This window comes from Ictalurus furcatus, chromosome 4 (assembly GCF_023375685.1).
Source record: "Ictalurus furcatus strain D&B chromosome 4, Billie_1.0, whole genome shotgun sequence".
Lineage (NCBI taxonomy): Eukaryota > Metazoa > Chordata > Actinopteri > Siluriformes > Ictaluridae > Ictalurus > Ictalurus furcatus.
The window spans coordinates 9,660,135-9,677,894 of record NC_071258.1 but is presented as its reverse complement, the minus strand read 5'-3'; the positions used below and the strand labels follow the sequence as shown (position 1 = coordinate 9,677,894).

Genomic DNA, 17,760 nt, shown 5'->3' with positions numbered 1-17,760 from the left:
CCACTGAATTCTGTTGATGATGTGTGTCATGTACAGTATGTCTGCTGTACATCTGCTTTGTTTAATATAGACAGTTTACAAGTAAAGTATCTTGCTATATATCATGCTGATAAGATGGTTCCAGTTAAAGATGGCTGTATGACAGTGATATTTTATGGAAATATTCCATCATATGTCACTTTATGAGTTTGTTGGAAGGTCTCGGCATACATGTGCACTCATGGAAGAAGGCAACTAGGTGGGTCTCACTGCCTCTGCTGGTTATTCTAGTCTTCATAGAGCCACAGTTATGTAACAAACATTTTAAAGTTCCTGTTAATAAGGCTTGCTAAAGATTTTTTATTAGTACCATATTGCAGCTCAAATCATGTGTGTTCAAGCAGTTGGGGTCAAGCAGTTCAGATGCCAAGGCATTGAAGAACTCTGCCATGCAGTCTGTTATGGATTATGGCATAAAGGCAAAACCAACCCCACTTGAAAGCCAGGTCTGAGATAGACTCCATTGTTCCTAATTAATAACATATTTCATTATCTGGCCATGTGGAATTCAAACGCTCTTAAAGAAAGACGGAGGGGAAGAAAAACAAGAAAAGAAGAGATAAAAGAGTTTGAGGAAAATAATTTTAGTTTGGAGATCACAGTGTGGTGTGAATGACTTTGCAAAGGTATGATATCATGAAGGCTGGATCATATATAAAATTGGGATATGGGACATCCTGAGTCCTTTGACTTCAGAACGTCAGTCATCTTTACTGTGGTCAGCCGTAACAAACTCAACAGAGAACAGATGATATTTAAACAGCTAAGAGAATAAAAGTTCTTCACTGATTTTACATTGTCTATAAATGTTACACACTCCTCTGTGCACATCTCTGTTAATGGTGCTATCAAAGTAATGAAATGCAGAACATGCTGAAATCATGTTCGATATTAAAGTCTCACTCCTTTCACTCCTTTCCATTGACCTTTATTATAACTCACTTAGCTCTGTACAAGATCCGCTTTCTCCATCTTATCTCATGTTCATTATCTCCTGCTGGGAGCTCCATCACATTTCATTTGTAGAAGTTCAGCACTCATGAATTGAAATGATCGCACAAATGATTTTGAATGCTTGTCAATGTACAAGCATTTAAGTAGCTTTAATAGGGATATTTTTCTTGTTTGTTTTCTAACCGTACCGCCTGCAATATTGCAACATGTGTTTTTAATGAACTTTGCACACATTGCATGGTATCCTGATGGTATAGGCATTCATACATATTTAAATGCATTCATATCTTCAGGACGCATTGACCTCTTTAATAATGCACCACTGTATTAGTTCAGCAATTTTGCTCAACCCTGGCCAGCAACACACTTCCCAGCGACATCAATGTCATGACCAAAGCAGTCCTTAGTAGTTCTTGAAAGTGAAAAATATCACACTTTTCTCCAGCTGTGGAGGAAGAAAAGAGAAAGAGAACATAAAAACACCAAGTCAGAGAAGCCATTCTGCTATGAAGCAATTTGACAGACATGATTAGCCAGAACATTTAAAACAGAGACATTCTCTGTAGTCCTCTGTTCATGCCATTAACAGTGTGGAGGCAGACACTAGATTTTTATTCTCACATTTGGGAACTGAATTACCAGGCTTTCATCACGATTCATTGAAGTATATCTAAAGACTGGGTTACACGGGTCAAACTTTGAACTCCATTTCTGTGAGTTCATTACCATGTTTCACATTACAAGAAAAAGTCTCAAAATGCCAAAGTCTGCAAAAATATCTGGTTTTAGCTTCAGGCATTCAGTGTAAAAAGCTGTTGAAAAACGTTGAAGTAAATTTTGTAGTTTAGACTTGTGTACTTGTCTCATTGCCACATATAGTTTGTATACACATATATACAGTATACATTGTGTCAGTAGAACAGGAACACATCACTGCAGCTCTCCATCTCTCCACATGATACATGCCTTGAGCCAGATGATGTGAAAAACAAATTTGCTGACTTCAGACTTAAATTAAACAGATATAATTTCCTGACAGATTGGCTGAAAGATTTGACAGAAGTGAAGTCATTTCTTCTTGTTAGGCTCCCTCTGCAGAAGCCTAACTTTACTCCTGAAATATGATTAGTTCACATATACACTCATCAGCCATGTTAATATGAACACTTGTAGCCCTACACATGACAGCAGCACAATACATACACATATTCATATTTTATGGTTTATCAAAAAAAATATATCTTTGTTAAATATAGGTTATTTAACAACAAGTATTGGCACCCCTAAGAATTCACGTGAGAAAAATATATTTTAAGTATATTCCCACTGATATTTGACATTTTTTTTTTAGTACACCTGGGTGACTTGGACCATGACTTCCTGTTTCACAGGGGTATAAGTATCAGGACACATATAGGCCAAATTCCTTATAGGTCATTCATAACAATGGGTAAAACCAAGGAATATAGCTTTGATGTGCAGCAAAAGGTTGTTGAGCTTCACAAAATTGGAAGTGGATATAAGAAAATAGCATAAGCATTGAAAATGCCTATTTCCACCATCAGGGCAAAAATTAAGAAGTTCCAGTCAACTGGAAATGTTATGAATCAACCTGGAAATAGACATGTGTCTATATTGTCTCAATGCACTGTGAAAAGGATGGTTCAAGTGTCCAAAGATCTCCAAGGATCATAGCTGGAGAATTGCAGAAGTTAGTTGCATCTGGGGTCAGAAAGTCTCCAAAACTACAATCCGAAGTTGCCTACATCACCACAAGTTGTTTGGAAGGGTTTCAAGAAAAAAAGCTTCCATTAAAAACCTCTCATCCAAAAACAAATTCAAGCGTCTTCAGTTTGCCAGATGCTACTAGAACTTCAAATGGGATCGGGTTCTATGGTCAGATGAAATCAAAATAGAGCTTTTTGGCAATAAACACCAGAGATGGTTTTGGTGGACGCAGAGAGGTAGCCAAAATGAAAAGTACCTCATGCCCACAGTTAAATATGATGTTTTGGTGCTGTTTTTCTGCCAGAGGACCTGGACATTTTGTTAGGATACATGGCATCATGGACTCGATCAAATATCAACAGATATTAAATGACAACCTGCCAGAAAGCTTAAAATGGGCCGTGGTTGGATCTTCCAGCAGGACAATGATCCAAAACATAAAGCAAAATCAACACAAAAATGGTTTACTGATCACAAAATCAAGGTCCTGCCATGGCCATCCCAGTCCCCTGACTTGAACCCCATAGAAAACCTGTGGGGTGAACTGAAGAGGAGAGTCCACCAGCATGGACCTCAAAATTTGAAGGATCTGGAGAGATTCTCTATGGAGGAATGGTCTCAGATCCCTTGCCATGTATTCTCCAACCTCATTAGGCATTATAGGAGAAGACTCAGAGCTCTTATCTTGGCAAAGGGAGGTAGCACAAAGTATTTATTAAATTAACTATATTTAACAAAAAAATTTTTTTGTAAACCTGTGTTTTGTTTTCAATTGTTTGATATTTTGATAATTGTTTGAGAGCAGAGCATTTTTGTGAATTATTTGAACAAAAGATTAAAAGGTTAAACAATAAAGACAATTTTTCAGAGCCTCCTTTGCTCATATTTACCAAGGGTGCCAATATTAGGGGCGGGCACTGTATGTTTAGTGGTTTATCTGTGGCTTTAGCTGAATTCTGGAAAATTGGCAAAACATGCCTATAACATACAGTATCTTGACAGCTTACCTTTAAGAGACTGTAAATATATTTTGACAAAATGATGACAAGATGAAATAATGACTTTTTAATCTTGTCTTTATCTTTCTGCAGAGGTCAGGTTGGGGGAGAAGCCAGTTTAACAAATGCTGTACACTGTAAATACAATCTGCCTAAATATGTTTAAAACTTTACTAGCTAAGTGTAATTTCCTCACACAGTGAATGACAAACTTTTATTTGGAAACTTTTATTTTTATTTTTTTAAGTTTTTGGACAGCTTGTAATCAGATATCTGCTGTGAAAAATGCCAGCAAAGCTCTCTGGATTTTCTTCCTTTTCAATTTTGGAAGACAATAAAAATGCTAGAACTTTAATTCTAGTTAAGATTCATATACAATAGAACTATATTTAACTTCAGGAAGGCCTGCAGTATTCAGTACTATATATAGAAGAAAGTGTTACAATTTGGCTGTGTGAAGGGTTTTCCCAGGCCATCACATGTTATTGTAAATGCTAGAAGTGTTGCCCTTCAATGTATTTGACTCATGCTTATCTGAAAGCTTATACCCTTCACAACAGGATTTTGATCCATGAAAGGGTAAAGGAAATGGCTCATGTTGATAAATCAGGTGAGATGGTTTCTAGTTCCCTAGTAAATGGAGTTTGTGTTTTTTGACTGGGTGATATCATTAGGAAGGTGATATCAGTAGGAAGGTCAGGTTTGTTGGCATTTGGACAGCTTAAAGTTTTAGTCTTAAAAAAACTCTAAAGTGAGACCATCAAGGCAGTGAGGCAGCAATTTTTCTATTCAATCTTTTTATACAAACTCTGGAGGTCTGTCCTCCTAATTGTGCATGTTGTCAAATTTCCAATGTTTTTTTTTTTTTCCAATGTCTTGTAATGTACACCAGAGAGCCAACATTCTAAATGGATCTAGTAGTAGGTGTATGATGTTAGCATGTGAAAAATGCAAGCCAATATATGTTAAAGTTGGAAGCAAGGTAAACAGCTAGGCTATGAGAAACCACAAAAGACGTATGTTGTACAAATTGACCAAACTCAAAAGGTTCCAACTGGCATCTCGCATTCTTCCTGCAATTTCATCGCTTCCTGTTTCAGTGAAATCCCAACATTTCAGTACATGATGGCTGAATTACAATACATTTAGTCAAATAAGTTCTTGCCCTGCGGTGTCAAGTAGCTATTTTTGGCTTCGGATTATAAATTAGTTAGTGGGCTTTATAGTCTGGAATGCCAGTGTGTGATGAGGAGGGGAGGAGACGCTGGCAGCCATGGGTTTTGATAATTAAAACAATTCAAAAGGTGCCAAGAGGAAGAGCGCTAGAGTGGCATGGCCCCAGTGAAGCAGTGATAAATTGCTTTTCTCTGTGTTAATTACAGGGTTATAATTTTCAACTGATGCAAAGAACAGCTTTTTTGTGCCTTATTATGATAATAAATTTGATTTTATGTGATTGCTTTGCTGAGGCATGATAATTTATGGAAATTATCTGCATACTGTGATTTCTGTTAGCGCCATTCTACAGTTAAACTGGTGAGCTTACACACAAAGCAGAGTGCTGAAAGAATGTGTTTGCGTGTGATTGGTTTTACTGTGTTTGTATGTGCCTGAATGTTTATGTATTTACATTAATGCTGATACCCCACTTGGCTGGTTTAAATAACTCGAGGCTTTGACTCTGCTCAGCTTACTGTAATTGGTAAAACAATGATTTGGCAGACTTTGCTCAGCTTGTCACATCTTTTGCTTTAGGGAGTATCTAGTCGATATACCACTAATTTTTCTTAAGGGCCCTGGCACCGGACCATGTGCAGCTTAATTGCCCCTGTCGAAAAGGCCATAGGTTCTTGCTGAGGACCAGGTGATGAAAGCAGTTCCCTGGAATTCATTAATGAAACACTTGGGGAACACTATCTCAGTGCAATTTTCACAATTTTTAAATTTACACAATTTTCCTGTGATCCTAAGAATCTACATTGTTTTTCTTTTTGTTGTGGTTTGTTTAGGCAGGTGAGAATTACATTCAGGTACAGAGCCAGGTGGTCTCGGTTTGATTCCTTGTGAACTCTCACGTGGTTTGATCACAGTGAGAAATCAATTTGTTTCTGAATTGACTGCAGGAAGTGAACCAAACCAGACATACTGTATATTTAGGCTTGCAGGCAATTTTTTTTTTCTGCTAAACTGACCCATGAGGCTCAAACTGAGTAAAAATGCTGCAGAAATGTGTTCTGGATATTTGGACAGATAAACAAAATGAGAATATAAATGTTGAATGTGATACACAATGTTTTAAGCAAGTAATTTTTATAATTATCTAGTAACATACTGAACACTGTCTCCATGGGGGGCACGGTGGCTTAGTGGTCAGCACATTTGCCTCGCAGCTTCGGGGTTGGGGCTTGAATCCTGCCTACTCCCTGCGTGCACAGAGATTGCTTGTTCTCCCCTTGCTTCGGGGGTTTCCTCCGGGTACTCCGGATTCCTTCCCCAGTCCAAATACGTGTGTTGTAGTCTGATTGGCATTCCCAAATTGTCCATAGTGTATGAATGTGGTTGTCTGTTGGCACCCATCGCAGGGCCCCGAGTTCCCTGTGACCCTGTGTAGGATAAGCAGTATGGAAAATGGATAGATGTACTGTCTCCATGTTCTTCACACTTGGCTTGCCTTATTTCTAACCAATGAGTGGGTTTTTAGACCTACACACCCCACAGACAATGTTTTTGTTTTTGTTGTTGTTTTTTTTTATTTTGTTCCCAGTAGTAATCAAACCAAAAGTATTAATTTCGCTCTGATTAATACTCGGCAAAATGACTAAGCTTGGTGTCTGACATTTGTGCCTTCAGTTTTGTCCTTGTTAGTAATAAGTAAGCAAAAGTTTGTAGCTGTCTAAATGATCACATACTTGACTGAAAATCCTTGTTGAGTTGTTAAGCTGATTAGCACTGTATGACACATTATTATAAACTAAAGGTGTTGCAAAGCTAAAAACAGTTGTATCAGCCACCTCAAAGCGCGAATTATTTTCTTCATAAGCACATCACGCCATACACTTTAGTGTTTAAAGGCAGAACTGGTCGTTAAAGTGATTTGGATGATAATATACTTCTGGCCTAAATAATGGAAGTCTGTTTAAGTTGTAAACCTAGTATAAGCACACGTCTTTCTGAATGAATGCAATTTTCTTAAAAGACCTACTCATGCTTAAAAAACATATCCACTTTCCCTGCGAGCTTTCAGAATCAGATCCTGTATGATTGTATGAACACTGACAGATGCTTGTATGAAGCCTGTCAGAAAGCTGCAGATCAATGGGAGACAGTTGGACAGCACATAATAGTGCGAACTTTAACAATGAGGTAATAGACAGACGGTCCTTCTTTCCACAAATCCCTCCAGAAGTCACATCAGACGCTGATGGATGGGTTGTCTTGGAATGTTTACATTTTACTGCCTGACTGCTGCTTATGTTTTCAACACACAGCTTTTCGCTGCTCGTACCAAGGGTGCAAGTGTAACAGTGAAATTTTATCTGACATTAAAGGAATACCGCAACGTTTGTCGTCTATCAACAGCATCTGTATTGCATGTGCAATTACCATGGGCAAGGATTTCCTGTACTAGAAAAATATCAGAAAACCTGTTGATTCAAAACTTGTTCATAATGGAAGTCTAAGGGTAATTGTTAAATAAATGTTTAAATACATGAGTATACATTTACCTCTGTGATGTGTTGGCACCCTGTCCAGGGTGTCCCCTGCCTTGTGCTCTGAGTTCCCTGGGATAGGCTTCAGGCTACCCTGCAATCCTATGTAGGATAAGCAGTATGGAAAATGGATAGATGGATACGTTTACCTGCCACTTTAATAGGAACATTATCAGCCAATCATGTAGCATTAGCACGATGCATAAAATCATCAAGTCAAGAGTTTCAGTTAATGTTCACATCAAATGTATTAAAAAAGAACGGGGAAAAACGTGATCTCAAGGACTTTAACCATGGAAGACAGGCTGGTTTGAGTATTTCAGAAACTACACTGGTTCTGAAGCTGGAAACACCTTGTTGGTGAGATGAAAATGGCTAGACTGGTTCAAGCTGACAGAATGGCGATGGTAACTCAAATAAAAACAACCATGGCGAGCAGAAAAGCCTCTCAGTACCCAAAACACATCGAACCTTCAGGTATATGGGCTACAACAGCAGAAGACCACATCAGGGTCCACTCCTGTCAGCACAGAAGAGGAATCTGAGGCTACAGTGGGCACAGGTTCATCGAAACTGGATAGCTGAAGATTGGAAGAACGTTGTCTGATCTTTTGTAGAGACAATCCCAAGAGATCAACAGTTTCTGAAATACTCAAACCAGCCCAAAACTACAACCAATGCAATCTAATGAACAATAAAGGTCTTGGGATGAATTCTCTTATTTACATTGAATTCTGATGAATTCAATGCTGTTACTATGTAGCTTTGTTTTATTATTAGCAGTGGAGCGATTTAAATTTGTGAAATCATTGTGCAAACACATAACCACAAATATATATTCAGAGCTTATTTAGAGCCTATGTTCAAATACCTTCGACTGGAGAAGCCATGAAAACATTCTACCAATATATACCTTACTGATAGACATCATACCTTAGTCTTCCATTATAAGTAAGTTTAGAATCAACATGTTTCTCCATTTATTCCTCAATAGTCTGTGATAATTGGCAAATACATGAAAATACATGATACCTATAGATTAGGTTGAAGAACTCTAGTGTATTTCTTTAAATGGTTAGTGCTATCCAAAGAACACATCTTGGATTTATTTATCTCCAATCCCATTTCTTAAATGTATCATTCTCAACACATCAACCTTTGAACCTGTCCTAAACATTTATATTTCATTCTTACATAGGCACAAGGACAAAATGAGTGATAGGGATGTTGGCAAAGATGAATGCCAGTGTAAAGAAGAAAGCCAATGTACCTCAGTTATTTTTAGTCTTAGAGGATATTGCCACCACCTTTTCATCTTTATGTGTCTTCAGTCGAAGCCATTTACAGCTTTGACAGCCGAAGTGAAGCGTGCAGAATTTCAATGGCTGAGGCAAATATCCTAACGTCTGCCCTCGAGCGCTTGCGTCTCCTGCATGAGGTGCTCTGGTGGAGAAAGTGGTTAGCTCTCTGATGGGAGAACTGAACGTGCTCTTGATCATCCTGTGAGCTCGTTCCGCTGATTTTTGAGGAGGGTCACAATAATCTGCACACTTGTTTACAAGTACACATCTGGATTTGGGATGGTGCAGTGTGCCGCAGAAGCCCTGTGGTCTCCACAGTAACGCTCTAAGGTATTTCATTAGTCGCTTTAGCTCTCTGTAGCTGTGAGGATTAGAAGTCATTTGAAAAGCAGTGAGATGCCATGCTACAGCTGCTTCTCCTTATAGAGGAAAGCATATGCGTTTCATCCTCTCTGTCGGAGCCACAGCAGCATAAATACACAGCACACTCCTACGCCTTCTTTGTGTCTAACACAAGAAGACATAAGAAGAACGAAAAGGCTTAATAAAAGGTGCATGTGTGAGAAGAGATCCTCGTCCCTCGTGTCTGATTGGGATGAATTGGGGTGAATGAGCAAGCTGTTCAGAGGTGTATTGTTTGTTTCGCTTTTCTTGATTGTATTTGAATGCGTGAATATGCTGCCGAGTGTACACCCAGTGCTTTCAGGTTCAGTTCAGTGCCTCGGTTCAACAGCCAAGGCGATGTTATTACACAACATAAGTAACTGTATAACAAAATGAGTAGCTGACATAAGTAGCTTCGCTGTGTACTTGAGATACTTCATTGTAGCATTGCATATGTATAGATTGTCACATCTTACAGAATGCAGTCTCACAATACAGGAATCCAAAAGTGTTACTACAGAAATAATAATAATAGATTCATGTTCATAGGAATAGAAACACAGACATGCGTAGAAACAATCGTGAACAGACTCGTCTGTAATTGAGCTCTTTTTTATTTGTTCAAGATGGATTTTTTTTTTTCCCTGCAGGGGAGATCTATCATAGCTAATGTCAGATGGAAAAAGAACTGTGTGCAGCTCTGGGGTTCTCAGGGTCAGATCCGGACTTGTCTTGCGGCGCAGGCAGAAATTGCACCACTCAAGCAGAAATGTTGGCAAATCACCTTTCTGCTGCATCTTTCCCTAAGCCAGCAAAACGTGCAGACAACTTTTTGCTACAAGGTCTTTGTGTGTGTGTGTGTGTGTGTGTGTGTGTGTGTGTGTGTGTGTGAGAGAGAGAGAAAAAAAACGAAAGTGTGAACCCACACGTGTTACATATCCGAATATGAACAAATGTCTTTGCTTATTTAGTGATAGTCCTAATTATCAAGTATCCCATATAGATACAATATCAATTTGCATAATGTGGATTTAACGAGGCACTAATGACCTTGACAGGAGGCTAATGGACCAGAGCAGTGTGTGTGTACAGAGGGAGGTGGCTTTCTTTGGTGTGTATATCCACATAGCCACTGTGAACCAGTATGTGAGCCAGTATGTGAGTCCGTGTGTGAGCCAGACTCCTTCCATTACACCACACTTTGATGAGCTAAACTCTGCATGCTGCAGGCTTTCCTTGTAATTGTAGCTCGATACAGTATAACGAGACAATGAGGATATGTGTGTGTGTGTGTGTGTGTGTGTGTGTTCCCAGAAGAAGAGTTTACGTCAACTTCTCTCTGAATTCAAATTAAAGTCACACTCAGCTGGATTCTGGTATCATCTGTATAAATCATTTTGTTTTGTTGTTGCCGCCTACTTCAGCCATATAAAAAAGAAACCCACTGTAGCGGGCTACATAGCGTGAATTTTATAGCTTTGCTACCGCTCATGCTGGAACGGAAAAGATTTCATCAGTGAATAACAAATGAATTTGCAAACAACTCAGCAGCGAGAGAGAGAGTTATTTGTGCCCAGAGCAGCATGATGATAATCTCACGCTAGCTTGTTTCTCAAAGACGAGCTTGTCCTCGTGTATATGACCATATTTCCTCAGGAAGTGTTGGAATAAAATGTTGATAGGTAGAGACGCATTGCAGGAGATGTGTTTTTGTTGTGGAAAGAGAGATGAAATGGCAAGGTTAATCGCCTGTGAGGGGAGTACAGCTGTAATATCCGGCATTTAGGATTGGAATCTGAGTAAGTGTCCTAAATGACATGTTTGGGCAATAAACCTTACACAAAATGTAAACATTTCACTGATGTTTCATACATTGCTGGACATGTGTAGTGAAGGTGGTTTTATATGCCCATGTGATTGTTTTTTTTTTCCATGATTCATTTGTTTTTTGCATTATTTTTCTCACATTTAGGTCATGTGCTTTTTTCCCCATGTGATCGCATGCTATTAACATGATTTTACATGTATACTGGATTATCATATGCAATTTCAGGGCATAGCATGATGAAATGTAACTTCATGTATATTTCACGAGGTCACATTATTCACAGAATTATAACATGTCACATGTTTTTGTTTTGGTCCTGTACCTGTGCTGTCATTGGTCTGTTACCCATTGTGTTCACCTATATGCGGTTATCCCTTATTAAGGCTATGTCAAATATAAATCCGGATCGATCTGAAAACTGCATTCTTGTTTTAAAACGCTCTCCATCTACAATGGCATTTTCAAACGTTTTCCAGAAATTGCATGTCTGAAACGTCTGAAAAAATGTATATAGTGTATAGTACACTTATATAGTATATAGTACTAAAAATATGTCATTGTTGTTGAATATCTCCATTTTCTCAGTCCATACTACAGTGCGAAAATGGCGTTTTCAAATTGATTCAATTCAATTTTATATGTATAGCACTTTTAATAATGGACATTGTCACAAAGCAGCTTTACAGAAATAAATACATTCAGGATATAAATTTTAAATGTATGAATTTTTTACTTGGGAGAGAATTTTCGACTGCGTTTTTCACTGGACAAAAACACCATCTAAGTGTGGACGGAAGGCCAAAACGTAGAGAAAAAGATGGGTTTTCAAATGATTAATGGGTACGTAGCCTTCATTTGTCTATTTAAACCCTGTTGTTTCTGTATTTGTTGTGAAGTCTTGTCATTTATTAGTGTAGTATTAGGCTACGTCCACATTAATCCGGATATATATGAAAACTGCATTTTCATTTTAAAATGCTCTCCGTCTACACTGGCTTTTTAAAAAAAATGTTTTTCAAAAATTGCTTGTCCACACTGAAACGTATGAAAACACTTCATCTCTAGACTGCGTTTATTTAAAAATGCAATCTGAAGGTTGTACAAAATGACTAATCTTTAACAACTATCAAACTGGACAGCAGGCACAACAACTGCAGTACAACATCATCCAGCAGCTTGTTTGTTTTCAGTTGAATTGGTCACGTTGGACTATCTCCGTTTTCTCAGTCCACACTACAAAGCAAAAATGCTGTTTTCAAATGAATCCATGTTTCCATGTTTTGTGTTTCCTGTGACCTTTTTTCCCTCATTAATGGATCATCCCAGTTTATTGCAGCCTACCTGTAGTTTGACCTATGCGATGGACTACAGTTATTGATTTGTAGATTTGCCCAAATAAAGCAGCCTCACACTCTTTACACACACGTAAAAAACAAATGATCACATGTATGTGATTTTTCTATAGGAGAAAAATAAGTTGTCTTCTAATCTGTGGTAATATTGTAATGTTGTTGTTGTTGTTGTTTATTTTCAATATTTCTTTTTCCTCACAATAAAACTGTTGTTGTTTATTTTCGATATTTCTTTTTCCTCACAATAAAACTGTGTGTGTGTGTGTGTGTGTGTGTAAATTGCAAGGAAAAAAAATCCTCTTTTGGGAAAACCAGAATATGGTCACCCTAATAGACATAGAATTTCAACTCTATAATATTCCCTAAATGCTCATATTGGTGCGAAAGTGTGATAGATTTCCATAGCATATGGTGTGTTAAAATAAAAGCTAGGGGAAATATCAGTGAGTTTAGTGAGCTGTTCTATATAACTTATGAAAATATAAACTGTATGCTCTTCCGGGTGTCATGGTGTAATGGTATCAACAGCGCACACACACACACACACACACACACACACACACACACACACACACACACATGCACAGTCCTCCTGCAGTCGTCCTGCAAGTTTGCACTTTGATACGCTAGCCCTCAAGGATGCATGTCTATAAAAAATGAACCTTAGGGACACAATGTCTTCACAAACCCGCTGTGTCATTACTCACTAAAATGCTTGCGCTGTGCAGATGCATGACGATGACCAGTCAAACGTTTATCATTTTTCATTTGAAGATAAATGAGGTTCAGCCACAGTTCATCCATTCTTATACCAAAACAGAAACACAAGATCACACTGACAAATACAAATGATGCACTGTTTTGAAATCAGCTTCTCATAGCCTACACAATAACGCCATATCAAATGGTGTTGATTGTAGATGAAATGATCATGCCTAGTTTGATCGCATAGTTGATGTTTTTCATTCCACATCAACTGAGAACTTATTGAGGCTCAAGTTGAATGAATGAAAACACACATTTGAATATATTTTTTTCTTGTCAGTTTTACATATTGTGGATTGCTGTCAGCATAGCCATCTGCTGTGATTGGTCCTAGCCAGTATTGCAAGGGGTTCTGGGTAAGGGACCAGTGAGGAATAAATTAGTGTTTCATAATTAAAAATATATATATAGTCAGAGTTGGAAAATTGCTGTAGTATAAAACACTTCAGGATGTGCTTTTACTGGAAAATAATCAACTTGGTGGTAATGGCATCACACCACCCAGTCACTGATTACATTGTGTTGTATTACTTACACGGTAATTGTAATTGTGTGTAATTTGTATGTGCTTTCTTGAATTCTTCTCAGGTTTGCAGTGCTGAGAGACCCAGCAGGTTGGCTCAGTGTAAACCCGGTGAAAGGCACAGTAAACACTACAGGCACGCTGGACCGTGAGTCTCCCCATGTCCACAACAACCGGTACAGTGCAGTCTTCATGGCCACAGACAATGGTAAGCGTGTCATCTCACGCTACACAATTACTCAGCTCTTTGTGCTTTCTGAACTCTCGGCATCGACAGTGGTGCTTAAAAGTTTGTGAACCCTTTAGAATGTTCTATATTTCTGCATAAATATGGCCTAAAATATCATCATGTTTTAGGTCCTATTTATGCAGAAATATAGAAAATTCACAAACTTTCAAGCACCACTGTAAATAACATCCCTCTATTGGCCTCCTAATGATAGTGTGAGATTGCTCTTCTAACAGGTTTGGCAGATATTAATAAATCACAACAGCATGCTTATTATTTGATACAGGATAAATTCTAGTACAACCCCAATTCCGAAAAAGTTGGGACAGTATGGAAAATGCAAAAAACAAAACAAACAAAAAAAAAAGAGTCATTTGAAAATTCAGTTCACCCTGTACTATATTGAAAACACATTATTAACACATTATTTGATGTTTTACTTTGTGAATTTAATTTATTTTTGAAAATATACACTCATTTCAAAACTGATGACTGCAACACACTCCAAAAAAGATGGGACAGTCGACTGTTTACCACTGTGTAACATCACCTATTCTTTTAATAACACTTATTAAGCATTTGGGCACTGAAGATACCAGTTGGTTACGTTTAGCAAGCGGAATTTTCCCCCATTTATCCATTATGCATTTCTTCACCTGCGCCACTGTACAGGGCCTTCTTGCCTTATTTTGCGCTTCATAATGCACCACACATTCTCAATTGGAGACAGGTCAGGACTGCAGGCAGGCCATGCTAGCACCCGCACTCTCTGCTTACGCAACCATACGCTTGTAATCCAGGCAGAATGTGGTTTGGCGTTGTCCTGCTCTGGATGGCAGCATATGTTGCTCCAAAATGTGTAAAAAACACATCTTTCTGCATTAATGATGCCCTCACAGATGTGCTTACCCATACCATGGGCACTGACACACCTCCCGATACCATGACAGATGCTGGCTTTTGGACCTGACGCTGATAACACCTTGGATGGTCCTTTTCCTCTTTGACCCGGAGAACACGACGGCTATTTTGTCCAAAAACTATTTGAAATGTTAACCACAAAACACAATTCCACTGTGCTACTGTCCATCTGTGCTACTGTCCAAATCCTACCGATTTGTCTTTGGGGACTGTTATTCTCAAAGTGTTAGAATATTCAACGACACATCTGTTAGCAGAATAATGAGCCACGACCTATCCTTGCTCTTGGATGACTAGGCCTTTTTTGGAGGCTTCTTATATACTATGATTAGACGATTACCTCACCTGTTTCACATCAACGTCTTATTTCAACTTGTCACATCACTATTAGTCCTAAATTGCCCGTGTATCCAACTTTTTTGGAATGTGTTGCATGCATCAATTTCAAAATAAATGTTTATCTTAAAAAAAAAAGCTATGCAGTTGATTATGTAAAACAACAAATACTTTGTCTTTATACATTTTTTGATTAAAAACAAGTCAACGTATATTTACAAATCACTCCTCTTTGTTTTTATTTATTTATTTATTTATTTATTTATTTTTCGGAATTTCGGTTGTATATAGGGTGACCAGACATCCTGCTTTGTGTTGTAATACACAGCATTTTAGTCCTTTGTCCCTCATCCATTAACTTGAGATAACGTCTTGCATTTTGATTGGAAATAAAGAGTTAATAAACAGTTAACTCAAAATATCTGTGGAAGCAGGGGCGTGTTCGAGTGCCGGTTTATGAATGAAGGGCAGAGCCGGAGAAGGTAATCGGTAAGGATTGCACACCTGCAGGGAATTATACTAATAAATGTTCTGTGTTGCAGTGAGCCGAGGCGAGAATAAAAACAGGGGCACCTCAAAAGACAGAGAGAGCCAACCAGCACAGTGTGTGCACATGTGTCTATAAATAAAACCACTGAAAAGCGAAAGTGAAAGATAAAGAATATAGCACCTTTCGAGTTGTTCCTAGCCTGCCTCCAGCTTCCTCCCTACCCGAATCTGGGAAAGTGTTACACTAAGGTTTTATTTATTTTTTCCCCTCATGTTTCTATGATAATATTTCAATAAGTTATAAACTGCAGTATATGGAAAACATTGTCCCCAGGGGGCAGGGACAAAATCTGACATTCATACAATGGCTGTGAAGAAAGTATTGAAGCCTGTCATCAAAGGACTGTCAGCTTTCACTCAAACTGGGCACACGTGACGTCAAGCCAAAGAAATCCTTTTTTTTTCCACTTAATATTTTTATGCAGTAATGTTTCTCTTTGTTGTATTGTTTGATAGAAACGACATAAATATAAATAAATATAAATGGGTAGACTGTATATGTACATTCTTATTCATTTAGATAGACATCAAAACGGTAGGCCTTTGGGTGTCAGAAATATGTCCACATTGTCCCACACAAACGTACTACTTGTCCCACATTTGGCCTGTTTGCAGCTAGTCACCTTAGTTTCATAAGTGCTTGGTGAGTATTTTTGAAGGCATTTTTGGTGCATCGTCTTGCTACAAATACATAATTTCAGTACTGTAATTGGCACAATATGTGTTTAACTCGGACTTACTAGTGGAATGAATTGGCACCCGTGTCATAATTGGCCCTGAACGTTTGTAAATGGCAGAGAAGAATGTCATGAATACTAAGTGGTCACTGCTTTGTCTTTTAAATTGCAATCAAAACCATTGCCAATATCACATTGGAACCCTTTGGAGAGTTATTTGTACAAGTCATCAGTGTAGTTTAGAGCTCAGTCAGGGTCGTGTATTATCCTCTCAGCGCAGAAAATTGCACCATCCAATGCACAGAACGCAAAGCCCCAGTCTCACTGATCGCTGGGTAGTGTAGTTATTCCTTTTGCTTGGCATTTGTGGAGATTAAATTAAACTGAAGTCGATGAGGCTTCCCTAATTGTTTCGGTGGGTTATTCCAGATGAGAGCAAGGAGAGATAATGTTTGGGAAGAGGGTTGAGCGGGGTTGTCATGTGTGTCAGTCATTCGGGCCTTGCTCAGTTTCTTCACCTTGGAATCTTGCTACATCTCCCACCCTTTTTGTGAGTGAATGTAGAGGAAAGATGACTCTTTGCAAGTGCTCCATTAACAGACGTGTGATATTGCTTTAGCAGCAGGAGTCTGCCAGTGGCATGGCTTGGTACACGTCTGAGACAATGAAGCAGGAAAGAATCATCTTCCTCACCTCATCTCTTCCTATCACTCCTTCTGCCACTCTTCCCTCTCCTACATGAATGCATAGATGACATGAGAAGTGATCTTTTTACAGGTTCTCAGGTGTTTCCAATGTCATTAACCCCCCTTCTCTGTACATGTCTCTTATGTCGAATAGTGGGACTAGACAGGACTCTCATGAGACATGCTTTTAATGTCCTCATATGAGAAGACATGAAGTATTGTATGCAAGGGCCGTAAATGATAAGCGGGCCTTGTCAGTTTTGGAAAATAGCCTTTCATGTCCAGCATATTGCTCATTATTTACCACGTCTTATTTGAAAGTTATCAATTTATATGTTTAATAAAGTTCTAGCTGTGCCATTTTATTTCTCCTGTGAAAGCACCTGAGTAAATTGGCTCTGAAGATGAGGGAATTTCCTTGCTTAAATATTGATGTAATTTTCAGTCTTAAGTGGCCAACTCTAAATCTAACCATGGGGACAGGTGTTAGTGACAGGAGTGTATATGTAGTAGTGTTATTATCCATCCATCCATCCATCCATTTTCTATTCAGCTTATCCTACACAGGGTCGCGGGGAGCCTGGAGCCTATCACAGGGAAGGCGGGGGACACCCTGGACAGGGTAAAAACTCATCACAGGGCACAATCACACACACAGGGCAGTTTGGAAAATGCCAATCAGCCTACAATGCATGTTTTTGAACTGGGGGAGGAAACCGGAGTACCCAGAGAAAACCGGAGGAGAACATGCAAACTCCATGCACATAGGGCAGAGGCAGG

At 38.6% G+C, this 17,760-nt stretch overlaps 1 protein-coding gene across 2 annotated transcripts in view; it reads left to right on the top strand.

Moving 5' to 3' along the window:
- cdh13 (cadherin 13, H-cadherin (heart)) overlaps positions 1 to 17,760 on the top strand; it is a 444,891-nt gene that overhangs the window by 375,426 nt on the left and 51,705 nt on the right. For both annotated transcript variants that reach the window (XM_053622849.1, XM_053622850.1), the window contains one exon: positions 13,648 to 13,790. In XM_053622849.1, coding sequence (XP_053478824.1) covers positions 13,648 to 13,790 — 143 coding nt within the window. The remainder of the gene's footprint in view (positions 1 to 13,647; positions 13,791 to 17,760) is intronic.